General features: G+C 36.3%; 3 protein-coding genes across 3 annotated transcripts; 1 reads left to right on the forward strand and 2 right to left on the reverse strand.

Annotated features, from left to right (window-relative positions):
- Positions 1–6,879: 6,879 nt before the first annotated feature.
- Positions 6,880–10,312, forward strand: LOC112190394 (tyrosine-protein phosphatase DSP1). The gene is made up of 5 exons (XM_024329827.2): positions 6,880–7,180; positions 7,326–7,419; positions 9,202–9,259; positions 9,358–9,401; positions 9,498–10,312. The coding sequence occupies exons 1-5, from the start codon at positions 6,948–6,950 to the stop codon at positions 9,681–9,683; spliced, it is 615 nt and encodes a 204-aa protein (XP_024185595.1). The 5' UTR covers positions 6,880–6,947; the 3' UTR covers positions 9,684–10,312.
- A 2,778-nt stretch (positions 10,313–13,090) lies between these two features.
- LOC112190393 (1-aminocyclopropane-1-carboxylate oxidase) lies at positions 13,091–14,723 on the reverse strand. Its single transcript, XM_024329826.1, has 3 exons — positions 14,560–14,723; positions 13,897–14,460; positions 13,091–13,627 (listed from the first exon to the last, which is right to left on the reverse strand). Exons 1-3 carry the CDS (start codon positions 14,662–14,664, stop codon positions 13,334–13,336), a joined length of 963 nt encoding a protein of 320 aa, XP_024185594.1. The 5' UTR covers positions 14,665–14,723; the 3' UTR covers positions 13,091–13,333.
- Positions 14,724–21,433: 6,710 nt separating this feature from the next.
- Positions 21,434–27,261, reverse strand: LOC112188233. The gene is made up of 14 exons (XM_024327315.2): positions 26,944–27,261; positions 26,229–26,869; positions 25,905–26,068; positions 25,746–25,806; positions 25,412–25,477; positions 25,106–25,191; positions 24,372–24,435; positions 23,807–24,019; positions 23,189–23,254; positions 22,799–22,878; positions 22,592–22,718; positions 22,300–22,361; positions 22,063–22,123; positions 21,434–21,715 (listed from the first exon to the last, which is right to left on the reverse strand). The coding sequence occupies exons 1-11, from the start codon at positions 27,083–27,085 to the stop codon at positions 22,604–22,606; spliced, it is 1,698 nt and encodes a 565-aa protein (XP_024183083.1). The 5' UTR covers positions 27,086–27,261; the 3' UTR covers positions 21,434–21,715; positions 22,063–22,123; positions 22,300–22,361; positions 22,592–22,603.
- Positions 27,262–27,373: the final 112 nt, after the last annotated feature.

Raw genomic sequence — 27,373 nt, forward strand, 5'->3', positions numbered from 1 at the left:
GAAAGTGTTTGATTTCAATGAATTTATCTAGGGAAAATATAATTCACAACACGGAAAGTTGCTGACGCAGTGTAAACTTCTCCACTGAGGAAACTTCACTGCGTGACTTTTAACGTAGTCAACACGAATAAACAATCCAATATGAAATACCAGAGTTTACAGAATACAAGTAGTGTTGTTCATAACAAACACTTTCATTTAGCAACAAATGCTAACTTGTTTTACAACTGTTCTAACTCCTAAAACAACATTCTAGACAATCTATCTTCAACCTTCCTTGCTCTCAAATGAATCACTGATCTTGAGAATGAATGTAAGAGATTATACCATGGAAAACATGAAACAAGTAGAAAGAGTTTTCACGTAAGAGCAATTTTATGCATTCAAAAACCCACGCTCTAACTTCAGTTTCGAAACCTTTTATAAGAGAGGAAAACTCCCCCTTAATCAAATCTTTTCTTAATTAACAAATATGATAAATATGGAAAGATGTAAAAACTGAAATCAACACTTTCTATTTAACCACCATGCATGTCAAAAAAATCTTTAATGCAAATGTGTACCAAATCAATTTAATCGACATGCATATCAATTTGAATCATCTAGCATGATGTGAAATGAATACCACTTATACTCAAGATCAATGAGATTGATTCCTCCTTGATTTCCTCTTGAAGATCCGATCATGCAGATCCGGTCTTGCAGACTTCTTTAATTTCCTTTAAGCCACGAACAAGTAGGAGAGATACTCTCCTAGTGCTTTGTAATTTCTGATTTCCTTTTGGCTTTGGGAAAGTCATGTGTCGAATAGGGATAGTCCAATATACTTACAATATTTTAAAGAGAGATCGAAAAGACTAAAAACACATATTCGTATAATTAACAAGAGCTATAAGATCACCCCATTTCACAGTGAATTGAGTAGAAAGAATCGACTAATAACCATTGAGATGACGATATTTTTTTTGTTCATCATAATGCATTAACTATTTTATAAATTGTGGTAGTGGCTCTATATATGTAAGCTCTATGTATATATGTAAGATAAGCGAGTTCATGAATCGTTGTTAATAGTACTGAGGACTTTTGAATTAAACTTCACTTGCTGGTTAAGGACGTGGAGGACCGGGGGGGGGGGGGGGGGGGGGGGGGGTGGGTCCCCTCGGTGTCATATTTCAAAAGGATTCTCAGATCGATCTACTCATGGCCCAAGCGAGCTATTACTACAAATTAAAACCTCTTAGGTGATCAGTCTTGTTGATTTATTGACCTGGTAAGTGGAGACTGTCCTGCTTAACCACAAAAAACTAATTGGTCAAGACTTGTCGGTGAAGCAATACAATACCCGACTTTCCTACCTTTGACAAATTGACACAAAGATAACGTACCCACATCGATGATCCCCACAGTCAAGTCTCAACCCCATATATATTTCCACTAAAATTCAGATTCATTACAAGCAACCACATAAACAGTACAAAACTACCAACTGTATTAGATTCCGATTTGAGCTATAGTTTTCAAATGCATGACTCACTGAACAAAGATTCCATACGCAACCTCTAATTAAAAGATTCCAATTATATAGGAACCCTAGCTTTTGAGTACGTCTGCATTCAAGATCGATGAAGCTAGCTAGCTACGTGGAAGATGAACATGCATGCTGGAGAAAATGGGACAAGCTCGAATTTGTTGTCTGTTTCTTGTTCCATTTTAGGTCTATTAATTTACGTGTTTTGTTCCAACTTAATTATATATCATCGACTTCATGTGCTTCAGTATTGACTATTGAGCTCTAGGGTTTCAAAAAATATACGAAGAAAGAGCATCCACCCGTGAAGATATAATCATCTTCTTTAATTTTGTACGTGCCCTTGCTCTAGCTAGCTAGCACATTAAGCTGGCGGTGGGCTCACATAGCCCTAAACGTTATTATACGTCCGCCACGTTTAGGACAATGACCATTCATTCATATTGTCATCGATCACAATTATTGATAAGACGATAAGAACACATTAACTGCTCCCATATCAAAGTCTTCTGCAAGGAAAATTCTGTTCAGGTTAGTTTGAATGGAATAATTTCCAAGTTTGAATGTATGAATGAGGATTACTCCTGCAAATGGGAAGATATAAATGTCACTGTATCACATTATTGCTTTGGCTTAATTAATTTGTTTGAGGCAACTTGTTATACCTAGTTTTTTTCTTTTTTTTCTTTTGTCGATTGACAAATTCTTCATCCTTGAATCAATAAGGCTTATTACATACAGTTTATGTACTCCTAGACTTTTAATAAGAAAGAGAATATATAACACATAATTTTCACGGTCAAAATCATATAATAATTGTCCGAACTTTAAACAGAGGAAAAAACACAATAACACTCGGTCATAAAGTCATCGAGAACAAGTACATACCCGAAAGTATTCAATTGTTTTGAAAGTATAATTACTTGTACTTAGAAAACTCTCTCTTACTGATCAAACAACAACTTCTAGCTGGCATTTTATTTAAATAATTGGAAATGTTAATAAATTAAAAAAGCAAGTAATCTTATATATCTTTAACTTGGAAATTATTCTATGCACCGACGGTGCAAGTGACCAAACCCTTATAAAATAATCTCAACCATTGATATTTATTATCAACTTTATTTTGAATAAACAAAAAGTGTATTTAATGCAATCTAACCATTTATTTGTGTTAGTGCAAGCGCACAACGGTGCTCTGAATACTCTCTCATCTTTAACTGGCACTTTTTATTAATTAAAAAAGCATGGTTGAGTGTATGATCGGTAATTAATGGACTAATGGTGGATGACAAAAGTGTAATACTTGAAAGTATCGCACTTTTTTAATTTTAAATTTGGTGTCTCTAACGAGAAGAGGTGCAATTCTACTAGTTGGCCACTATAAGAGCCTAAGAGGTGGTTCTGAACTTCTGATAAACAATTAGAAATGATCAGACCTAATTTCTAGGCAACCATGCAATTTAATTGGCGGAGAATATCATATACACAGCCGGATTAGCCAGAGCAAAAGCTCAGAATCTCAAACGCACTAATCACATAATAAACAAGTTATATGTCCATGATAGTGCCAAAACCGACCCCAATATATAGTGATCAGGGTTGTCTGGTTGCCGACCTTCGACTATAGACCAACCAAGTAATTTTTTTTTTTTTTTTTTGATGAAGACTATAGACCAACCAAGTTGCGAACATATATAGGATGAACCAATATAAGTCATAGACGACCATTAGTTCGGAACCAAAGCTTAGACTATATGCAAATTAGTTTGAAGAGATTTACATATGAAAGATGTAAGTAAATTAAAGAGAACCAAAGGAAGACCCGTCCACAATTTCAGATGACAACGTTCAATATATAAGCGAGTTGTGATGGATGTTAATAAACACAAAGCAGATAAGCGAGAAAACATAAACATAAGAATTCTTTTTTCTTAGCACTAGACCAGTATTAATACCAATAATTCGAGTATATATGTTATATACAGATACTGCTATAATTGTACGCACACGCTGTTTTACTCTTTATGTAATTGATTACGCGTTTAGGATTCGTGTTCAATGCTTTCGGTATATAAACCATTATCAAAGGGGATAACTTGTTGAACTTGCTCATTCAAGATTTCAAGACGTACAAACAATCAAACATACATAACTTTAATGAAACTTTTTGGCTGTACAGTAAGTTAAGTTGACAACTCAGGAACCTTTCATACTTGTCTAGTTGTCTACTGTATGGAACCTTAAATCCATTAGGAGGGGGCCTGTGCAAGCTACTTCAGAAACTAAGACTTGACACGATTGAAACTCCGGGTCATAATGGATTTGCACGCATCTTTCTTCGAAAACGATCGATATCGGATTAAAAATCATCATTGGCGAGAGTTGACAAGCTTTAACGTACATGATTATGTGAAGCCGAAAGAGGTTTGAGAATTCGAATTATCCGCAAGCATTCTTTTCATCCCTTTCCAAACGTCTTGTACTAATTAAGGATATGATAACAACACTCAATTATGTACCTTTGGACGGGTGGGATCTGTTAATTATAAGCATGTAAGGTTCGTTTCCAATCAAGTTACAGTCATATATATACTTTTTGGACTGGTTCGACATTTTGGACCGTTTTCGTTTGTAATGTTGTTTTAGCGGGACGATGTGATTGAATGTTAGAGACCATCGCGAACTCTCCCGGTACTGTTGAAAGGGCTTGAGTTGGATCCCCTCGATCTCTTTTTAAGTTAAATTACCGAGTTCTTCAGCAAGTAAGCCTCCTCCAAGAGCTATTTCTAAGATGAATGTACCTATGAACGTTTACGTTTTCTTTCAATACCCTAAATTCGACTTCATTGAAAGTGCTAGGGATCGAAAGCAATTAGCATTATTCATCATTCTAGTTTGTTCTGCTCTTCAATTTCAAAATGTTTTTTATGGACTAATTTAAAATGAAATGTCGTCAGAAGGTAGATCGACATCATGAATCATGTACATAATTGGAGTTTAAAATCTTCAAGGCTATTGGCATGCATGTTTGATGGAGACGGTGGTCCTTCATAAATCATTGTATTTTATAATTCAATTATGTGGTCAAAAATTAAAGTTGGCAATAGAGGTTGAAATTTTGAGCAAATTTTAAACAATTGGTAGGCTATCGCTTCTCAATTAAAAAAAACTTCAATTTTATTGAAAACAATGACCAAAAGAATGCCCAACTTGGAATCATCTGATCAACTGATGATTAATTCTACGTCTCCAAACCATGTGAACGATTCCATGCATATTACCGTAAGTAATATCGAGAACAGACTTCTTCACCCTGATTTGAATATATATAATTAATTAATAAGCAGTTGCAGCCTCTCAATCACTTTATGAAAAATAAGTTGTTCTTTTCAAGTATATACTTAAAACAGTCAAGGCAATGATGATCATGATTATAAACAAAAACAAAATGCTCGACAAACTGACTCAAAAAGAACTACGACTAATTATTATTGCATATTTCTTCGCTTCGCTTCGCTTCGATACTGCAATAATTTCGGATCTAAACGAGAGGAAAGAGCTGTTCTTGCATGATTTGCCCGATGAATATACGAAGCAAGGACCCAGTCAGCAGCGACTAAGAAAAGCACATAACAACGAAGTGGCTCCCTCTGCACCTTGTGGGCGTGGGTTTTTTTGGCGCCAAAATTATTAATACGACGAAATTAAACAGTACGTGGCGCACGGGCCTCGCATTTTCGCAAAACCCACTATAATATGCAATTCGAATATTCTTAGAATGTACCATTTATATGCCGTCTTCCAAAATTTATATTATAGATTATTATTGAGGACAATATATTCCAAAATATATTAAGTGGCACGGCACGCCCTTTTATTCTTTCTGATCGAGGCGGATTTTGGATCGTGCAATTTAACACCTTCTTATGAAGAGGTCGACTTAGACCACGCTGCTTTCTTGGATCTTTTGTAGATTGATTAATACTGGCTTTGGAACACCATCGATGTTCTATGAATCCCCATAAGTGGCAAGAATTCATGTTAATTTAGTCATGAAATCATATGATTGGAGCTTTTGGAGTTGTGATTTAAACATGGAAATGGCCAAATTGGGGAGTCAAGTAGCTCAATCTTTACCTAATTTTTATCATTGAAAAGTTCCGGAGAAATCACTGTCATCTAGCTGTCAATTATATATGTTTCAGTCTTGAAAGAAGATACAATTCGACCTGCATGTACAGCTAAAACAATAACGAGATTGTCACGTCTCGTTACTGATCACGCAACTGACTAGATTCGAGTTCATTTTGACTTAGAATTTATCTAAAATATATTTAGTATTACTTAATTGTTTAACAATTAGGAGTTGATTCTCTCATTATCTTTATTATCGAGTGACGATGATCATAGAAATAACAAGTATTTTCTTCGAAGCCTGAGACAAAGGTTTGAACATCCTCACTCAAGCCATGGCCTACACTACCAAAGAAGATAAGTACTTTAAGACATTTGTCCTGTATTTCTGCTAGAACAACCACATTAGCCAAGTTGACAACATGTAGGAGGAAGAAAGAAAAAAAACACAGTTCGTTTTCGTAATGAGTATGATGGCTCGCTATGAATTACATAACACGCACCTTCATGTGTGGTGAGGCAAAACACGTGTCTCTTATTATTTTTAAAAATATAATAACTGTGATATTTAACTCACCAAGTGAAAATCAAATCTTTGCTATGCAAATAAAAATGTGAAATTTTTATATTATGAAAATAACTTTTCTACACCGCCCATATACGGCGAAACGTTTAATTTCGATTAAAATATGCATTTACTTCTACACTCAAATCAATCAGTGAATTTTCCCCACTATTTGGCCTACTTTTTATCCAAAAATAATGAGTTGCAAACAATAATTGCTCCAATGATACAAATGAACACCCTCATAGGAAAAACAGAGGAAAATGAGGAAGAAATAATTCCCATCACTATTTAATGAAATTTCAGCTAGTTTTTCTCTTTAAATAATTCCACCCTACCTAGCCTAGATCCACGCCGTCAATATTTCCCTTTATTTTATCTTTTTTCATTTTAATTCTAGATAATATTACCACACATGCATATATCACAAATTCTCTCCCTCAAAAAAAGAAAAAAGAAAAAAAAATTATATAAATAAATTTTAATACAAACCGCGCCACCTGACTCTCATTTCCCAACAAAGTAACTTTACTTTTTCACCGAAAAAAATAAAAATAAAAAAAGGAATCGCAGCCCAAAAGCAAAATCAAAGGCCAAGAATATCCCATGCGATCCCCGAAGAGACTCTCCCTCCTATAAATACCTCACCTGTTTCTCCCTTCTTCTCTCGTCGTCGCTCTTTCCCTCCCTTCCTTCTCTCTCTTCTAAGCTGACATGAAACTGGAGCTCGATCACGTTACCGACGAGATGTGCCGCACAATCGAAGTCGTCGGAGGCGTCCACCCCTCTCCGGCCGCCGCCGCCGCCGCGTCTGACGGAGAGTGCGCCGATGATCTCTTCATTCCTCCGCTCAACTTCGCCATGGTCGATAACGGCATTTTCCGGTCCGGCTTCCCTGACTCCAACAACTTGTCCTTCCTCCAAACCCTTGGCCTCCGCTCCATTATGTAAGCCTCTCGCTTCGTTCTTTTACTTACAGTCAGCTCTGAGTTTTGATAATGGTCTACGGCGTACTATTTTGAAGTTTTTGATTTGGTACAATTGAAGTTGAAAATTAACGTGTTTGTACTATTCTTTATACGTGAATTGCAGATGTCTGTGTCCGGAGCCGTATCCAGAGACGAACGTGGAGTTCCTCAAGTCGAACGGGATCAAGCTCTTTCAATTTGGGATCGAAGGCTATAAGGTAGTTGATGAATCTCCTGATTTTTTTTTTTTGACTGGTCAAATAATACTCCGTTTAATAAGTTGGTATTATAGGACTCTATGCTGCTGATTTGATTTGAATCTTTGAATTGTTGGTACATATCTAAGATCAAAGAGATAAGTTGTGAAATAGAGGTTTGGAGGCTGCTTTTAGTTGCCTGACAATTAGGGAACATATGAAGGCAATGGCTAGAAATCAGAATTGATACCAGAAATGCATGTTTGCTAGTGTTTGTGGTGAATATGAGCTACTTAGTTTCGTCACGATATCTCTAATTTTTGTTGTACCAAATTGTTCTTTTAAGTCAATAAAATATCATGTGTGTGTCCTTCATGGCTAACTGATTCTCCTTATCAAAAAACTTTAGTTGTTGAATCTTGCCTCTGCATCTCTTACATATTACATGTACTGTTGTGTTTGTTTATATTCCTGCTGTGCTTGTGTGATCCAAAATGGATCGCATGTATCTGTTGGCTTCATTGTTTGAATGCCATTTATTTATTATGATTCTGGGGGAAACAACTGTTGTGTTTTTTCTATGGTTTCTACTGCTATGTTGACAGTGAGCTATTGTTGCTTGGATTTGTTCTGTTTAACACTCTGTGTCTAATGTATATTTGTATCTTTGTATATTTTTCACATTCCAATTACACCAACCTTGCTGGAAACTAACTTTGACAGCTTCACAAACTTTATCTGATCTCAATTGTTTAATATTATAGTATTCTTAGCTAGAGTATTATTGTTTGAGGTGAAGCTCATAATTTTCTGTGCGCATTGTGCACTCTCTTTTCAAATAATTTCTACAATCACTTGGAGTCAACCAGTGTGGTACACTATATTTTCTTTGAAAGTACTCTCCGTTAACTACCTTCACAGTCGTGTTGCCTCTAGCTAGCTCTTTACTAATTTGTGAGATTTCCCTAGGTATATATTATGATAAACGAGTTATCTGATTTTGCCAAATATAGAGGTTTGCAAATTCTTGGGGAACCAGAATGGTGTCCATTAATTTTTATTAGATTTGAATTATGTATATAATTTATCAAATACTCTGCATTTGAGCACATAAGCCATAGCATATGGAAATATGATAACTAGTCTATCCTAAATTTATTATATGATCATATTCAGCTCTTTAGTAAGCTCTCCAGTATCTACATTATAGGTCTCTGTTTTGTTGGAGGAGTTAATAAGGACATCCTAAATGTTGATCCAGCCATCATGGATTGATTTAACAGATTTAGGAGCTTCTTTTATTGTTTTCTCTTAACATATAATAATGGGGAGATAGATGGTACAAGTGAACTTATAAAGTTGTGACCTACATATAACTCTAGTTTTCCATGATTTCAAATGATCCTCGAATATAGCCAACAGAGCATTGGATATCTGTACAGATACCTAGACTGAAGTACTTGGCCACATATAACTCTAGTCTAGATATCTTTACCTGATTGATTTACAGAATTACCCAGATAAATTTTCATTTTTTTTAAATAAGCCAAATATTCTTATCTCTTAAGGGAAGTGAGGTGATTTAGTTTCATTTATCCTAGACTGAAGTACTTGGCCACATTAATTACCTTCTACAGAGGCATGACAATAAGCTAGTCAGTATAGAAGCAAATTACTATGTAGAGCTGATGAATCCAACTTGTTAAATATGTACTTGATTGCATGAATGTTTTCTGAAAATTTGTAATAAGTATGAATTTGGTATTGAATTGGCAAACTGATATTTAAAATTGTGAATTTCAGGAGCCTTTTATAAACATCCCAGAGGATACGATCCGTGAAGCACTAAAAGTTGTCCTTGGTATGCAATAAATTCACAATTTTAAACTTTTCTTGGCTGAATTACCAGAAGTTCAGCCATGTGAGTTGCTTACATTTATTTACTTGTCTGCAATGCAGATGTAAGGAATCACCCCATCTTAATTCATTGCAAACGAGGGAAGGTATGCATACTGTTGGTTTCTTTTGTGTACTTATTTCTGATTTCAAGTAGTCCATTACATTTTCAGTATGGTTGCTTACTTCGATTTCATTTTCAGCATCGAACTGGGTGTCTGGTGGGATGCTTAAGAAAACTGCAGAGATGGTGCCTGTCATCCGTTTTTGATGAGTACCAGCGTTTTGCAGCCGCCAAAGCCAGAGTTGCTGATCAAAGGTTTATGGAGATGTTTGATGTTTCTAGTTTGAAACATTTACCGATGCCATTTTCATGTTCGAAGAGGTAAAATCAGCCAGTATTATTGAATGGCTTTTGCTTCTTCTTTCTTTAGGTGAAGAAGAGAGTCCTAGGATCTACTGTAGAATAAACAGGAAAAAGTGATGAGTTCCTAGTATGCATTTCAGAGGACGGAATTATTCTTCTTTTTCTCTTATTGAAATAAATAAAGCATCCTACATAATAGCACTTTGTGTGCTTCGAGTGTTACAACCTCTTTTTCGTAATATCTCACTCAACCTACTCTCTACTTTTCCATTTTCTTTTGAACCTTAGTTCTTCCTATCCTTTTCTTTCCGGTTTGTTACTAATTAAGATAGCAATAAATAGAATTGTTGTGGATACTAGATATGCCCGGAATCGTTCTCCAACTTCATAGTTAGCTCGAGTTAAAAATGTAATATTGGTCATCCCCAGAAAGTTTCGGAAATACAAATCAAGATTGCAGCTCTTCATCTCCGCTCTCGCTGAATGAAAGGCAAGGCAGCTAGCTAGAAAGGCAGCCAGCCTAATCAAGACTCTAGTGCATAATAGATTATCCTTAAACCTTCTTCTGCAAGAATTCGAATTAACTTTCTATGAGTATTGTACTGATGCTGAATTTGAGAGTTCATATAAGAATGTCGAAATTGGCGATAATGGATCCAAAACTTAAATCGGAGTTCTTCAAATTTTATGCTCTGTTTCACAGTATTTCAAATAAGAATAAAAGGATGAACATCCTTTCTGTAGTTCTATGCAGTATTCATTCTGAAAGTATTAGCACAAACATTTGCATTACTAAATGCTTTCTTTGCTAATGAAATATTCTGAATCAGTCTAATAACTGGGAAACCAAACAATGCATATCAAAATAGTGTGGTTTGTGAATCAGGAAAGGTGTGTCGGCAATCATTAGTGAACTCCTAAGAAAGATTAGTGGGTTTGACAATGAAAACACTAACGACAAAAGTGCTTTAGAGACCTACATTCCCAAACATGTCCACATTTAAACTAGCAAGGCCTTCTTTTAAGCAAGATTAAGATGATGGTAGATGTGTGGTATTGTCTGGTTGTTATCCTTGATATCATTTATATAGTGGAAAAAGAAGGTCAACTTGGTTATTTGGGGTCACTTTCTTCTTCTTTTGTCTTAATTTTTATAGAGCTGGTAAAGTTTATCTGCAATGACATAGATTAGCATAAAACTTTTGCATTGATAGGGAATGTCTGTTTCAAACTCCAATGAACTTTACTTTTGTCCACCTAATTAAGCTTTTTCAACTGTTCTTTTGTGTTTGTTTATGTCACCCAGATCTTTCTTAGATACTGAGATGTTCTAGGTTTCCTCACCCTGACTAAAAATTTAAAAGAAAGAAAAGGGGGTTTGATCTTCCTACGTTGATCGGAACCTTATTAGATCCTCCACTCACTCTATATATGTCAAAAACAGATTATCGTTGTGGAATGTGGACTATACCGTCATTGTATGGGAGCTGAAAAAAAAAAAAAAAATCTCCATGATTCTCCTCTGTTCTTGAATTCTTATCCTGGTTTTTGTTTGATAATTGGAGGCTTGGTTATGAGAAAGTGTTTGCTTCTCATGTTTGATAAGCTGGCTGGAGAAAGAGAAGCCAGCTGCTTTGAAAAAAGAATGGAAGAAATCGATTCTCTTTGTCCGGAAAAAATATATATATAAATCGTGTTCATTTTGTCAATTAAACTTGTCATACTTGTTATCATAATATCATGTATGAAACCATGAATACAAAATAAATACAAAATTAAAAAAATATATAAAATCCCTCTTTGTATCTCTTCTTTTATTCTTAAATAAATTTTCTCTAAAGGTTAAAAAAATTAAATTATAAATAAACTTTGCATAGTGTTAACATTTTCGTACACTTTCCTCTTCCTCATCGACAAACCCTAGCGCCATCCCATGGTCCGACTTCCATGGAGGCCTTTGCCGCCTTCACATCCTCTTTTGCTCCAGGCTGTTGATCGGCCCTTTCCTTGTTTCAGGGAAGGGTGGATTGCATGCTGTTTGGATTGGCTCAGCTTCTGGCGGGGATGGTTTCTTGGTTGGAGGAGGAGACCCGAGATCCGATTTGAGCGGCGCCTTCCTTCTTATAAGGATTGGAATATTTTCAATGAAGGTACAAGAATGGCAGCAGAGTCTTGGCAGAAGGGAGTCAGAATCTTGCTTTGGTGGAAGATCATGATGCTGTGGTTGTTGTGGGTGCCAATCGACGGCGGCGACTTGATTGGTCAAACATTGAGTTTGGATGCCGTGTTCTTGGAGGTCCAGATCAGTGGGATGGGGTACTCACGAGGTCTATGGAAGATCTGGGTTTGGGACCCAGGAATTAACGATCTGCCTGTTGGTTTTGCCGGATTTTGGTGGTGTTCCTCCACCGGGAGATTAGTCTCTGACCTTATTCAAGGGCAAGGAGGAGGGGATTGAGCTTGGGTCGTTTGGGACTTCGTTCAAATGTGGTGTCATGAAACCATATCTTGTGACCTGCTGGATCTTACATTTGTGGGAGGCTTTTTGCAATCTACTAGTATTTTCGTACACCAATTGAGGTCTCTAGGCGAACTTACTTGCTGTTCAATTGCTTTGAGTCATATATTTTTCATTAGGTTGCGGTTTTCTCTTGTTTGCCACTTGTTTAATTGTGCGCATTTGTTTATAATGAGGGTCACATGTCATTTGTTTGGCGGCTTATGCCATCTAGAACTGTTGGTATGAGACAACATGTGATGTACGTGCTTTCTGGTCATGGATAAGTAATGAAGTTATCTATTTCTAAAAAAAAAAATACATTTTAGTACATTTTATAAACGTAATACATTTGCGTGGATGATTTTCGATGATTAGTAATTTTACATTTGTGTGGATGATTATCCATGGTTCTACGATTCTACATTGCACACTGCATATCATTCTCCGGAAGCAGCTTTCTACCCAGGTCCCATAACCTATAAATGGAGTTTAACTTCCCAATCTATAAGCCCCAAAAAAAAAAAACTAACTTCCCAATCTAAGCTTTCTTGATGTTGTCAATGTAATTATCAAGTCAAAAAGCACTTGTTTTCTTCTATTGGCCTCCCACATCTTGATATCACTGGCAAAGATAAAAAGCTGCTTTTAGTGCAACTTTAACTCCTCTTTTCCCATCCTGAAAGCAACGCCGTGCTTATTTTTATACTCCTCTAGTCCTCTTCTTGTGCCTTTGATTGATGTGGAATTGAACTTATACTTTTAAAAATACTTTAGCTTCATCATGTCGGCATGTGGCTGAAGCTATTCGGCATGTCACTGCTGCCGAGTGGCTTTAGCCTCTTTAGCTTATCACTGTGATTTTGCTATTTTGGAGGCCTTGTTTTTATAAGTTGACAAGTTTGAGTGATTATATAACCGACAGAATCTAGTTAAGCACAATCGGGTTTTAATTATTGCTTAGGGATTTGCAACAGATTATTTATATAGCAAATTCCCATGTCAAAATATATATTACTATAGAATAGTAACCTTGGTAAATCAATCAATCTCTAGCTACAAACCACACACTGACGACAACCACAGAAACAGTAAACCTTGAAATTAATCTAGTTCAAGTAAAAGCTTTGCTCGATACTTTCACACCCATTAACTTGAGTAGATTAAATTTGCTCTTAAGCTGTGGCAATTGCAGCCAAACTGGGATTGGCTTCAACTGTTTTCATGGCTTCAAATCTGGGTTCCTTGGCCTCGAACTTGAGGGCTGCATAGAGCTTCATGTAGTCATCGAAAACGAATTTCGGGTACACTTGATTCTTCTCCTCTGCTTCTTTCTCCACCAGAGATGGTGCTGGGTAGATAACTGCATCACTTCCAGGGTTGTAGAATGAAGCTATTGACATTCTGGTGCCATCTGTCTGGGCAATCACTCTGTGCTCCACACTCTTGTACTTCCCATTAGTAATCACCTATATATATATATATACATTCAGACAATGTGGGTATATATCCGGTTAATGCTCTTTTGCCATATATGTCGTAAGTTTTACTATGAGGCTTTAAATTTAAATCAACCCGTTGATATATATAATTTGACGATATAACATGAAGATTGTAGAAAATAGAAATGTAAAATAATTGGACACTCATCATCATTAGTTCGTGTTTTTGATTTGATAATATAACATGCGAGACTGTTTGGTCAGAAAACGTGAATATGGAGTTGAGTGATTAGTACCTCAAGTTGGTCACCAAGGTTGATGACAATGGAGTGGCGCATTGGGGGCACATCAACCCATTTACCGTCCTTGAGGAGCTGAAGGCCACTGACCTTGTCATCCTGGAAGAGAAGGATGATGCCGCCGGCGTCGGTGTGGGACCGGAGACCCTTGATGAGGTCCGGGGTGGGGCACGGAGGGTAGTTGCTGACCTTGGTGCCAAAGGTAGGACTACCCTGTGAACCATAGAAGACCTTCTTGAGGTAACCTTTTTCCAGTCCAAGATTCTCACAGAACAAGTCCAAGAGCTCCTCCGCTAGCTTCTCCAGTTTCAGAGCAAACTCCTTCATGACCTTCCTGTACAAGTCCTCGAGATCTGGGACTTCTGAGATGTTTGAGTGGGGAAGGTGCTTCAGGTAGAAGGTGCTCTCCCAGTCCATGTCTTTGACCTCAGAGTTAACTGCCTCAAGGCCTTTGCTGGCCACCAGGTCCTTAAATCTTTGCTCCAAACAATTCTTGTAGTGGCCTTTCGTCATCTTCTCCACTGTGTCCAGAAGCTCAATGGGTAGCCCATGATTCACCAGCTGCGCGCAATATTTGAGAAAAACCAGAAAAATAAGATCATTGTGTGAATTAGAAAGTAAGAAGCTAGCATATGAATATAGACATTAATATATAATTACCTCAAAGAAACCCCAGTTCTCACAGGCATCTTTGATGGTTTCCATTGTAGCTTTTCTCTCCTCACCGTTGAGTTTCTCCAAGTTGATGACTGGGAAGTTCTCCATCTCTCTCTCTCTCTCTCTCTCTCTCAACAAGTGTTTGCTCAATTCTTTAATGGAGAGTAGACCTTGGTGTGTGGGCTATTTATAGGGGTTTTAGATGCACTGTGTGGTCAAGAAGCTTGCCGTGAGGACACAAACTACTGCGAAAGCGGTCAAGTTCTTGGGGTAAGACCAAAGTGACACTGAAAGTAAATGACTCACATGGGTTAGGTTTAGATTCCGTAAAGGTTAAATCCCTTCCAAGTTCCAATATAATTAAAAAGTTACCTTAGCCTTAATTATCTCCGCTACAGTATTTTTTAAATAAAGTTATGAACTTTAAAAGCACGCCGTCAGTGCATAGAATAATTTCCATAAAAACAGTCATGTTGACAAATTTATGGTCAACAATAATGAGAATAATATTATATAATAAGTGAACAAAGTTCATTTGTACACCAATTATTGTATAGCAAGCATGTAAATTTATAGTTAACAGTAATATGATTTATTATTTTTTTTCTATATTAAATATGATCAACAGATTTCACTCCTACCTTCATGGTAACTCGAATCTATGACCTCGATCTTAGGTAGTAGATGCTCTAACCACTAAACTGACACCACTACATATTAATAATGTAGCCTAAGGAGAACCATAACCTTAATTATAGCATGAATGCTTCTGTGTTTTGAGTCCTTTGACCATGGCCTCTTGTTTAAGAGAATTTTAATTGAAACATCATATAACATTTCAAATGACCATTTAGAATTCTCTCTCCAAAAAAAAAAAAAAAAAAAACCATTTAGAAATCACGTGTCCAACAATAGAAATTCCAATTACTTAAATATGTTTGTCATTTTACAAATCCTAAAAAAACATATGAAGTTGCTAGCAAGGTTCATTCCAAGCATATATAACTAACATCGTGATCCAGATGGAGTATAGTACTTGTTCATTGAATCAAGCTGCTCTCTCCAATGTCGCTTTGCCTGGTTCTACTTTCTCTTCCATTTTCAGTAAAAGAAAATCTTCTCTTTTCGGACCACAGGATCGAGCTCGTAAGCTCATACATATCTTCTATGACACCTTGACCAGTAAATTGGCCTCCACAGCAAGACACCGAGATTCCATTCCCTACTTTGTTGGATCCTTCTGAAAATGAATGATCCTCTATAGCTATCAAGAAGCTATCCTCTTGCATCTTTAATTACTCTTTTACCCTCTTCTCCTAATTAATAGGAATTGCGACTTGCAACTTGCAACCTAAACACAATGTGTGGCTCTAATAGAGTCAACTTGTTTGGGCATATTAAATAAGTTCATACTTATTCATACCAAAGTGCACAGTTTTGCAGGACAAGAAATTAAATTGGCAGGTCTTTAGATTAAACAAACCTAATTGAACCTCTAGGCTGCAGCCTAAATCAACTAATTAGTGATGCAGGGTACGTCAGGCTTGCATGCATGCACGCATTTAGTGAAGGATTCTTCCTAAAAACAAAACGTGGGCGGCTCTGTTGCTTCAATTAGTATTATCATGTATTTTGTAATTGTAATTTTCATCTTAGATTATACAAGAGGATACAATTATTCATACGCTGCTTTTTAAATAGAATGGATAATTATCAATCCGTGTTGGATACCATCAACGTTTGATTGAGAAGGATCACAAAGGATATGTATACATCAGTCCCGATCGAGTGACTTGGAATGTCTTTTGAGGACAGGAAGAGGTTCAATTTGCAGGAATATTCGAATTTATATAATCTGTAGTTGTCTAAATTTATTGAGGCCTCTGAATCTGATCATTTAGCCCTGACTCGCTCATTTCCAGTCCTTGTTTCTAATTCATATTCTAATGATAAAGCAATGCTAGTGGGGGACTACTACGTGCTACTAAAATGTGAATGCCACTAACTGTATTATCATGCCCTAAATTAAATGAAAAGCCAATCAATAAACGAATATTTCTTTACTTGGGTTTACTTTGTTCCGGGTTATATTCACCAGAAGAATTTTCATCCAAAAATAAAAGGATACCATCATTTAAGCCTTTGAAGCATCAAAAGCAAAAGGTTGAGTCAGTTCCCATATCTACACAGCTCTTATATATCTATTTATATTCACAATCAAACTCAGTCCACCATGCATTTTGCACTTTCTACGATCAAATCAAAGCTGAGTTTCAGAGTTGTCTGGAACCTTTTTTTCTTTCTTTTTTTTCAGAGTCTGGAACCTTCAATAATTCACTGAAGTACTGAGGATAGGAGACATAAAACTTGTCATTGTGCTTTGAGCTAGCTAGGTTAATATTTTATTCATGTATGAATAAGTTAGCCAATTGGGCACTTGGCCTCTGAAACCAGGGGCTTCTAAATTAAAGTAACTTAATTAACAATGTTTTAAAATAATTAATTAACTTTTTCATCACCACCCAATGTGTCCCAGGTAGTGGAAGGTATGCACTCTGATCTTTTTAAGTAAAGAACCTTTAATTAGGTCTTCCTCACAATCCAATTCACCATGATTACGATATTTAAAGTTTAATACTTTTCAATAAAGCAAAGTATATACTAATAATCTATGAGAATGTAGCAAAGCCTATACATATGGTCGGTAAATGCAGCGGCACACTCAGTTGATATATAGAGTCTGTTTTTATATAAGTTTGCTAGAGTCAAAAACCCATTCGGACAAAAGCACTTTGGAGAAACGCATTAAGCATTGCACATGCCCTGCATGATATAATTGCTATGATACTTTGTGCCTACTGATAATTGAAGCAGCTAGCTAGAACAAGGTGGTTCCTACCACCATTGTTGGTGAGGTTTTAGTGCAGGTTCTGTCTAACTCTTAACAAAACTACAAATAAGTTATTGATGAGAATTAATGTGTGCGTTGTGATCCCAGCTTGTGGAAACAGTTTTTTTTTCTTTTTTCTTTTTTTTTTCTTTTCGATTTTATGATATTGGGATTTTCTTCTTCGTTGAAAAATTGAGGAGGGAACTTGATTGACGGGTCAAGATATGGAACCAAAAACGTGGAGGCATATGAGAACAAAAATTGATGTCCTCTTATATGCTTGGGTTGCGATCATCTTTTCTGTTATGTCCCCCATATGATTCGTGTGCAAGCACTAGCTAGTGCTCCTGGAATTAATCAATGTTTTCCATCGTCTTAAGAGCCTGGGATGAGAATGACCTGACAGAGACCCAAGTAGAGGTTTAAGGAATTTAGGGTTTTGATGAGTTTGTAAGAATCACGTTGCTGATTAATCAATAAATGAAAAAAAGAAGGTGAATTGGTGAAAGGTAAAAGATAGAAGAAACAAATGGGGATTATGATTAGCGTTCTATGGTTTTGGGACTTCAATTTTATCAGTTTCCTGCAAACTTTTGTTTAATTAAGTTTGTGGGAAGGATTAAGATGGGAAATTAGGTTTAACCTCTTTGTGTGATTTTGAATCATTTCTCACATGTCACTCTTTCTATACTTTTCTCCATCATCTCTAATTTAGGGCGTCAATCAATGCATGCTTACTATTTCAAAGCTAACTATGGTTTTTTTTTTTTAACTTTATTATAGCTAACAAAATTATGACAAGCTGAATTTAAAACTCTACTATATATTTAAGCAATGTATTCGAAACACTAGATAACTTATTTGAGAATTGAAATGTTGAGAATGAAAATGGAACTATTCAGTCACCATATATAAATTGCTAAGAGAAATTCACAATGTAAAAATTCATTGGCTATTTGGGCATTGCTCTGTTTTCTTCCTTTGTTGTTGTAGTCTTTGCTTGCCCTGGTGGCTTAATGAATTTCATATTGACCAAAGAAAAGCTGAGTTTTACCGTGAGACATACTAACAAAAAGTTGCGATGTTGGACCCTACTGATCGACCATTATTATAAAAATAGAATTTTGTTTTTTTTTTCCGATAGAAGAAGGAAATTACAACACAAACCTAAAATAGAATTTTTTTTTATCTCAAAATAATTTTTTTGTCCCAGTGTGATATAATTGTGAGTGAACTCATATGATTGGCCCACGGCTGTGCAATTAGTAAGTTTATATTCAAATTAACCACTGTAAGTAGCTTAGTGGTTCTTGCCTAGTTGGGTGTGCTCCCCAACTTAGGTTCGAACCCCGAAGCTGTCAAAGTGGCCAAGCACTGTGCTGCAATGCACAGTTGGAGCATTTCACATGCACCGAAGAGGTTTTATCTTCGGCCTAGGAAGCCTTTGGGTTTCCCTTGACAAAGTCAAAAAAAAAGTTTATATTCAAATTTGCTAACCACTAGTTTTTTTTATGCGGTGATATCACATCATACTCATAATTAATCATCTTAACTTAATTATCAGAAGAAAAAAAAAATCTTGTTTAATACTTTAATTATTCACTAAATGCCTTTAGGTTTCCCTTGACAAAGTCAAAAAAAAGTTTATATTCAAATTTGCTAACCACTAGTTTTTTTTATGCGGTGATATCACATCATACTCATAATTAATCATCTTAACTTAATTATCAGAAGAAAAAAAAAATCTTGTTTAATACTTTAATTATTCACTAAATCAACAATAATAAAAGATAGTAATTAAATAAAAGATATTAATTCTCTCATCTTCTTCATCGACACTAGCCCAGCAAAGCTGCAAAACCTACAATGATTTCTTTCAACTTCACTAGCCCAGTGATGGGTTTGTGAGGGCATATTAGATCTTCCCTCCCAATTCTCAGAAACACACCAACAAACCCAGATCTCGTCCAGCATGAGGCAACTCACCAAATAATCCCAGCAAACTCAATTGCAGACCATCCTACCATCAATTTTCTTCTAACTAATTTTTACTTTTGGGCTTAATTTTCCATGAAGTTCAAAGCAATTTGAGAAATTGAAGCTCTATGAATTGTGGGCAACCAATTTCAGTTTGGGTTTTCTAGGTGAAAATTTTGTTGGAAAAGGCTGGGTATTATAGTATTAAGGCTTTTTCTGTCACTTGGAGAAATTGATAATGAACAAGTTTGCAGAACTCAATCAAATTCCAAACCTGGGTTTTCTGGTCTGAAAGAGAGAGTATTTCGTATTTCTCTCTCTTTATTAACATTAATTCAAAGTTTTGGTGCTATTTTTGCTATTGCATGTTACTGGGTTTTTGCTTGGGGGGTTGGAAGGGGAAGAGAGGGAGATGGGTCTGCCGGGTTTGAACTTTGAAGGAAAAGAAAGAGAGTATTGTTTCTTTCTTATTTCTCTCTCTTCATTAACCATTAATATCATTAATTTATTAACACTAATTCTAAAAACTTAACCATAATTAAATTATGCTACACGTGACAAATGTTTATGGAGTGGTTGTATCAACACCTAACTAAAGGTGGTGAGCAAATTTGGTTCTCTACAAGTAAGCGTTGAACTTTAATCTTACCTAATTATACGATTATTTCGAATAGGAAATTTTAGCCATTAGTTCCAATGTATGACTACGACGAAGTTGATCAAATACTAAAAAAACTACAGAAGGTCAAAACATGCCAAACGCACATTAATTTTTGCCTAGTTGGAAGTCTTGATTTGATGGAGTTTAGTTTTATTCACATGGTTAATTGAATTTTACATTTTTAAGTAATGAAACATATCTTCAACGACATCAATAATGATGGTATTTACATCGTTAAACATCTCTATTTCTCATTTGTATAATAGTATTTTTATTAAGAGAAATACTAGCTATTTTCTATTCAAAGATATGGCTGTGAGTACTAATTGAACTCGATATTTTAAGTGAAAACATGTCAATCTCAAGTTATTTAGTTTTCGTCAGTAAACTGTGACTTGTTGCTAAGTTATAAATCTAACATTGTAAAAGTCATGAGTTCGATTCTCACTAGCATATATAAGGGTCGGTGAGTTAAGGGGTTTAAAAAAAATATTTTTGATGCTAATGCATCAAGGATTAAAACATAATCTAGATTAATGAGAATGTTGTTAACGTAGTCAATGGGCCATGACTTGATATGGGCATATACAAATCAATGATAAGAATATATTAATCACCATGCACATGGTGAAGACTCTAAACCACCCACATAAATTGAAATTGTTGATGATTGAGGTCTAACCATCAAGAATGAAGAGGAAAAGGAAGGTGGGTCAACTGACGAACCTGGAAATTTCGGTTGAGGGGCTACAAATCCTTCAGGACATATGGGATTGATATGTGTCTAATCATACAGAAAGGAGCGGTTGTGTTTGACCCACTAACTCCAATTGCAAAATGGAAATATTTGGAGGCTTCTTAGAAATTTCATCCTATTTATTTCAATTTGCTATTGTGACTCATCACTATACGCCACGTCAGCATGGTACAATATGAATTTTGCAAAAAAAAAAAAAACCACATGTAAAATGACTTATGCTTTCCAATTTTAGGATAGAGAATTAACCACAATGGTGAATTCTGTGTACTTATTTCTGTTGTATCTATCTAAATTGCTTATAAATGCAATTCCTTAAAAAAAAAAATGGACGAGGCAAATCCGTGACTCAGGTCATGATATCCAAAATGACAAAATAAGATTCAACATTCAACAAGGGGGACCAGACAGTAGCGAAGACTCGAGGAAAAACTTGGACAATTCGGAATGAAGATTGATTCACAATCTGGGTCGACTTGTAGTATCAAACTTTGATCTGCAATCTCCTGATGAATTTTCTTCAAGAAATATCAAACCTGAATATGGAAAAATGCCGCGTTTTGGAAATAGCAAGTTCCAGGAACAATGTAGATAGCTGACAAAATGAAACTGTAAAATGTTTATGGATATCTGTTTATACATAAAATTTGCACAAAATGAATGCGTGATATAACCATACAATCGTGTGATGACATTATTCTGCTCTATCTATTCTTTGCTTTTGAATTTTTGTTGGGAAAGAAGCAAAAACGCTTCCCATCAATCACGAGGATGCTGTCAGCATACTCAGTTCAAGCTTTTCTCCAAATATCAAATGTATCTTTGGTAGTCTTCAAATCAAATGTCAACAAAAGGGTTGCTCCATAGCCATATCCTACGCATAGAGAAACTTTTAAATTATGATTATTCTGAAACAGTATAATGTTATTGTTAAAAGGAGAGGGAACTGAAGCAAACAACCAAGCCATGATTTTGCTAATGAATTAAAATCTCAGTTATATGAAGTCCAAACTCCAAACATATGTTTTGATAAACTTTATTACAACTGAATACAGAGGAATGGAAGAGATTTTCCTGGTTAAAGTAATACTCAGTTGTACTGTCTTTTATAACTTGACAGTATGTAGTTGATATTTAAATATAATGAGAAGATGAGCCACTACATAATCAGTGTGAGACATATGAAATAACCATGCACAAGCATGAGAAGGGAATTCTTACCGGACAAAATTCGTCGAAATCAGCTTCTGAAGACTTTACCCATCTTTGCATGCTGTTAAAGCTACGGAAGAAAAGAAGGGTCAATATGTTGTCACAAAACCAATAAGTAACACGAATATTCACGGGATTACACAATGGCTTGACTTTAAGGACAGTAAATGAATCATGCTACATGTGATTGTTTTGCCTACAGATGGAAAGCAAAACATTAAATTGCTAGCACCAGAAATAGCTTACCTATTTATATGAACCTGAAGCAAGGGCCTCACTCCCCGAATGAAAGATGAATTTGTCAACCCCTGAAAGGTAACAACATAAAGCTTGTTAGGATCATAGGTGAAAGAGGCTAAAATAACCTCTCCACAAAAACAATAAAGTTGAGCAAAACTACGAAAAGCTCAAAACTAGCCGTTGAATTCTAAGCTCCAGTTAGTTGCCAGAGATGGAGGTTATCTCTTCAAGTAGTAAAATAACAAATTTATTTCATTATGACATAGAATTCGAATAAACAACAATTTAGACAGATTACCTCTCTCATGCTCTACTTATAGCCTACTTGTAGCATTAAATGACGATAGCTACGGCCACGTATAATACGCTGCCACAAATACTGGAGTGATTCCCGGAAACCCATCTTTAATCTCTCTTGGACAAGCCTGTAATCAGAGAGTAACATAAATGGTCAGCTAGACCTTCATGATCATTTTTAGTTCCTTCAATGCATGAGATAGCTTACCATCTTACAAGACACCGTTGAATAGCTCTAGATATGGGGCGAATGATGGATGGATCCCGTTGAGCATAGAGCAAACCAACCTAAGTGATGAGAAGAAAAAACATGAGCTTAATAGGGCAGAGTATATCATTGTTTACCAAGCCAAATTCTAAGGAAAAAAATGCAGATGTACTATATCCACGTTTAGAATTTATATTCAATTCAAAACTTTCCAAAGAGTTTCAGCAACCAACAGATAATGTGGGATACATAGCATATATAACACTAAAATATACAGATGCTAAAAGTGTGACTACTGGATTACTATGAAAATTACAATAAATTTGTCCAGAAATAAATGTGGGAGAGTCAATAAACTTCAGGAGAGTAAATGCATATGTATGAATGTACCTCCACTAATGCAACAGCAGATGGATCATCGAAGATCTCCAGGCTACAATCAGCTAGATAATTAACCTGCAACAAGGTACATAGGTATTAGAATATCACTACACAGAAGATAGAAGACTAATAACAACATTACTGTTTTCTGCAAGCAAAATTAAGAGAGAAAGAAAAAGCGGAAAAGAAACTACTCACAACAAAAGTATCTTATGATGATATGAGTTGATGCATTTTCCTACCTATCCTCTTTTGTTTCTCTATCTTATTAGTGAATTACAAAAAAGTGTTTGGAGGGGCACAACCACAGCAACTTTGAGGATAGTAAAGTATAAAATAATGATACATACATATTTGTTTAGAAAGTGGCAGGAGGGGAAAGTGTATCATGTTTAGACAGGCTATCGATGAGGCAATATTATTTAAATTTTATATTTAAACAAGAAAAAAGAAAAATCACAGTGATCCAAACAATGAAGTCTAAATGTGTAATCTGTATGTAAGAAGATAGTGCAGCCCCCACCTAACCATAAATATCCTAATTAGTGAAACATTCAGTTATTGTTCCAATTGCACAACGTAATTCTACCAAGAGAGAAACACAGTAGAAATCCATTTACTACGTACTCCAAATTCTGTATTGACGAAAGACTGCACAAAATCCATCAGCTGGACCTTTGCCCAATCAGTGCGCAATGTGGGTTCATCAGTTGGTGGAGGATGTCTCCAAGGTGCACCAAAGCGCAGTCTATCTTTTGATATCTTTCCCCTGTGTGCATCAACAGCAAACTTTTGCAGAAACCCCAATGCTCTCTCCATGGCAGGATTGACTACAGTAATCTGAATGAATAAACTTGAAGAGAAGTAAGGCGGAGCACAAATAATCAGAAAATTAAGAGAGTGATCAACTTCAGCACTTAAAAATCACATCTTCAATAAGGATAACAAAGCATAACCACAGTATTGATGGTTGAAGATAACTGGTAAGCTTAATGTATATCCATCTAGAAAATGAAGACAATGGAGTGACCATAAATCTTAATCATGTGAAGTGCCATCAAGTATATTTTGTGCAACTCCCATGCATTCATAAAAGAAAAAATTGTAAACAAGACAATCACGGTTCAATTAATGGAAAGGTAAATCAGCAAGATGCATACTTCACGCTCCATTGCTCCCTATAGAAACTTACTTGCAAATATGCTAAATATGAATCCACAATGTCCTCAAATGTGCCATCTTTGTTATCCACCAACCTTGAGATGAACAAAAACAGTAATAGATATTAAAACTATGTAACAACAATTATATACGGAATTACCATGTAGCAAGAACTATATTCAAATTGGGAAGAGTTGACTGATTAGGCTGAAACAGAGACATTCCATTTTAATTGTGTTTCAGTTACCAAAAAATTATATTAACCGACTTTGATGGTGACTGACGAGTTGACTATGCATTTCAAAGATGACAAAGGAATCCTCTTATGAGTTTAAGTTGGGAGTGGTATCCATGATGCAGTGCATATTGACTATGTATGAAGGAAACAGATGATTTTAACTCTATTTTTCACTCTACCTCAACAGTAAATGAAATATCCACAGATTATATGTTCAAAAATGAATTATGATACATGGTAAAGCTATATACACCAGGTAAGCCCAAATGTTCATTTATGTAGAATATTAATAAACTCTTACAAAAACTCGTGTTTCCGTAAGAGTTTATTATGATACATTGGTAAAGCTATATACACCAGGTAACCCAACCCCATAATTCATTTATGTAGAATATTAATAAACTATTATGAAAACTAGAGTTTCCATATAAGAAACCAACCAAACCGTATCTATTTTGAGACAATAAAAAAGTGCAGTTTCTAGTTCCTGTAGCATGCATGTAGATGGTAAGAAATATAATACTTACTTCTGATAGTAATTGCCCTGCTTGAGTGCATATAGCTCGAATAGGTGCCGTGGGTTTGGGCCAAGCACCTCGGCAATTATCAACCACTGCAATATGTAATAATAATGCCAAAAGTCACTAAGAATTGCAATATTTCAGGAAACTAACGAGAAAAGAAAGTTAGTACAAGAAAATGGAAAATCAGCAGGAACTCTAATATGTTAAAATTTCAGAAACCAGGAAATATGATTGATTTGTTTTCTCCTCCTCCCCCCCTGCCCAAAAGAAGGGGAAAAAAAAAAATCTAAACTTAGACAAGTTTATTACCTCTGAATGACTGAAGTAATCAGTAACCATATGCAGTTTGGCTTCTTGGGGATTCCAGCCAAAGATCTGTAGAACAAACAAAGTTTAAATGCTTGATATGCACCAGCATCAGAACAAAATGCACAAGATTTAATTGAGGAATGTACAACTCTGGGAGACAATATACATGGTCTATGACACTACAATAAGTCCTATGGATAAGTCAGGCACAGGGAGGTCAAGGGCGATGCTAGTCTAGAAAAACTAGTGTTACTTTCTCTTTAGTGATAAAGTAAAAACAGTCATGTCATTGTGTATACACAGAGATCATGAAGTAATGTCGTTTCAGTAGTACCTCACGAGAGATGAATATGTCTGGAAATCCAAAATCCATGTAAGCTCGGTACGAATAGTAACTGAGGAATTGACAGTAAGAATTAGAATTCCTAACTTGTGATGCATAGATAAAAGAGTGATGTGATGTGATGTTAGAGTTTAAAGGAATGAACCTTACCTATCCGATGTCACAAGTACAAGAGGCAAGCACCTCTCATTTGCACCTAAAGCAATTATTCTCCATATTAGGCTGTCATGGTACATCGATCCACTGACTGATGAACTCTCATCTAACAGAATTGCATTCTTCAGAACTTCGATATTGTTTATTACCAGCTTAGGCTGCTCAAACATAATTTGAAACGTCAGTCAATTACTATTTTTATGAAAGCACCAAAAACAATTCTTCACATCAGTGTTTTGAGCTTTAAGCACAACAACTTGCATTGTGAATATAACGATAATCTAGTAGCAGGATATCAAAAGTTTGAACTTAAATTACCTGAAAATGGTCAATTTCAGCAGCTTGTGACAACAACTCCAACAACAAACAAGGCCAATCAGTACACGAATTCGCTAGAGACCTCGAAAACCCACCTGTCCGATTCAAATGCGCAATGGCATTAGCCCTCCAGCTATGCTGCAACTGAATCACCTCCTTTGCCAATTTCAATGCCACGACGGCCTCCCTATAATACGAAGCCTCCTCCAGTGACAAACTCTTCTTCTTCGTACCACTCAACCCTAAAACCCCATCAATCTCTTCACCATCACACCTAGCACTCAATGCGAAGACCGCACGATCCCAGAGAACCGAGCTGGAAACCTTTTCGGAAACCGCATTGTTGGAAGCCTTAGTGCCCTGAATAACTCGGCGAAGAGAGTTGTTGAGACAGTGCCATTTGCAAAGGGTAGAGAAGACGTGGTGGGAGGTAATGGCGCCGAGCTGGACGCCCCTGTGAGCCATGGATTCGAGGCAGGTTTCGAGTTTGGTTGTGCAATCGGACAAAGTGGGAGGTGGGCAATTGGCCCATGAAGCCCAAGGAAAGGAGTGATTGAACTGGGGGTGGTGGTCTTTGATGGACTCGGCGAAGTCGACGTAGCCAGTGAGGTGGGGGCCTTGGTTCCACTCGCCCAGCAGACCTGGAAAGCAAGCTGTGAGTGTTGAGAGATAAAAAAAAGGGAATAAGAAGGAAGGAGAGGGGTGGGGTTTTTACGGTCGAGGATGAGGGTGGTCTTGCCGACGCCGCGGGGGCCGTGGAGGACGAGAGGCTGGGGAACGCGGTGGTGGTGAGCGTGGTTGTTGAGGACTGTTTCTAACAATGGCCTGGGGATGATCCTCCAGGGTTTGTTCACCATTTTTTTTTAGATTCGGGGGAGCTCTGTGACTCTCTCCTCCTGCTGCTACCACTCTTGCCTCTGTGTGTGATTTGGAACTCTCACTCCAAGTGCTGTGCGTCGTTTTGTGGTCTAGAGGAAGAGGGTATTAGGAGGGTTTAGGGACCAATGGGGCGGCCTCCGCAACATACAACTAGAATTTTTTTTTAATTTTTTTTTAGAAATGTTATGTTTTCTTTCGATCATCACCAAATACACCATTCGCAAAATAAACAATTTCACATATCATTTGTCAAAAAATTTACCATG

The sequence above is a fragment of the Rosa chinensis genome, chromosome 2 (genome assembly GCF_002994745.2).
Source record: "Rosa chinensis cultivar Old Blush chromosome 2, RchiOBHm-V2, whole genome shotgun sequence".
In the NCBI taxonomy this organism is placed as follows: Eukaryota; Viridiplantae; Streptophyta; class Magnoliopsida; order Rosales; family Rosaceae; genus Rosa; species Rosa chinensis.

What these genes read in the sequence shown, in the direction of transcription:
- LOC112190394 (XM_024329827.2), top strand. Translation starts at nt 6,948, where the DNA reads ATGAAACTGGAGCTCGATCACGTTACCGACGAGATGTGCCGCACAATC. An exon ending in TTGGGATCGAAGGCTATAAG is followed by an intron (nt 7,420 to 9,201) that starts GTAGTTGATGAA and finishes TGTGAATTTCAG; the next exon opens with GAGCCTTTTATAAACATCCC. An exon ending in TTCATTGCAAACGAGGGAAG is followed by an intron (nt 9,402 to 9,497) that starts GTATGCATACTG and finishes TTTCATTTTCAG; the next exon opens with CATCGAACTGGGTGTCTGGT.
- LOC112190393 (XM_024329826.1), bottom strand. Translation starts at nt 14,664, where the DNA reads ATGGAGAACTTCCCAGTCATCAACTTGGAGAAACTCAACGGTGAGGAG. An exon ending in AGAACTGGGGTTTCTTTGAG is followed by an intron (nt 14,461 to 14,559) that starts GTAATTATATAT and finishes TATTGCGCGCAG; the next exon opens with CTGGTGAATCATGGGCTACC. An exon ending in ACCTTGGTGACCAACTTGAG is followed by an intron (nt 13,628 to 13,896) that starts GTACTAATCACT and finishes ATATATATATAG; the next exon opens with GTGATTACTAATGGGAAGTA.
- LOC112188233 (XM_024327315.2), bottom strand. Translation starts at nt 27,085, where the DNA reads ATGGTGAACAAACCCTGGAGGATCATCCCCAGGCCATTGTTAGAAACA. An exon ending in GTACTTGTGACATCGGATAG is followed by an intron (nt 25,807 to 25,904) that starts GTAAGGTTCATT and finishes TCAATTCCTCAG; the next exon opens with TTACTATTCGTACCGAGCTT. An exon ending in TCGTCAATACAGAATTTGGA is followed by an intron (nt 23,255 to 23,806) that starts GTACGTAGTAAA and finishes ACCTTGTTGCAG; the next exon opens with GTTAATTATCTAGCTGATTG.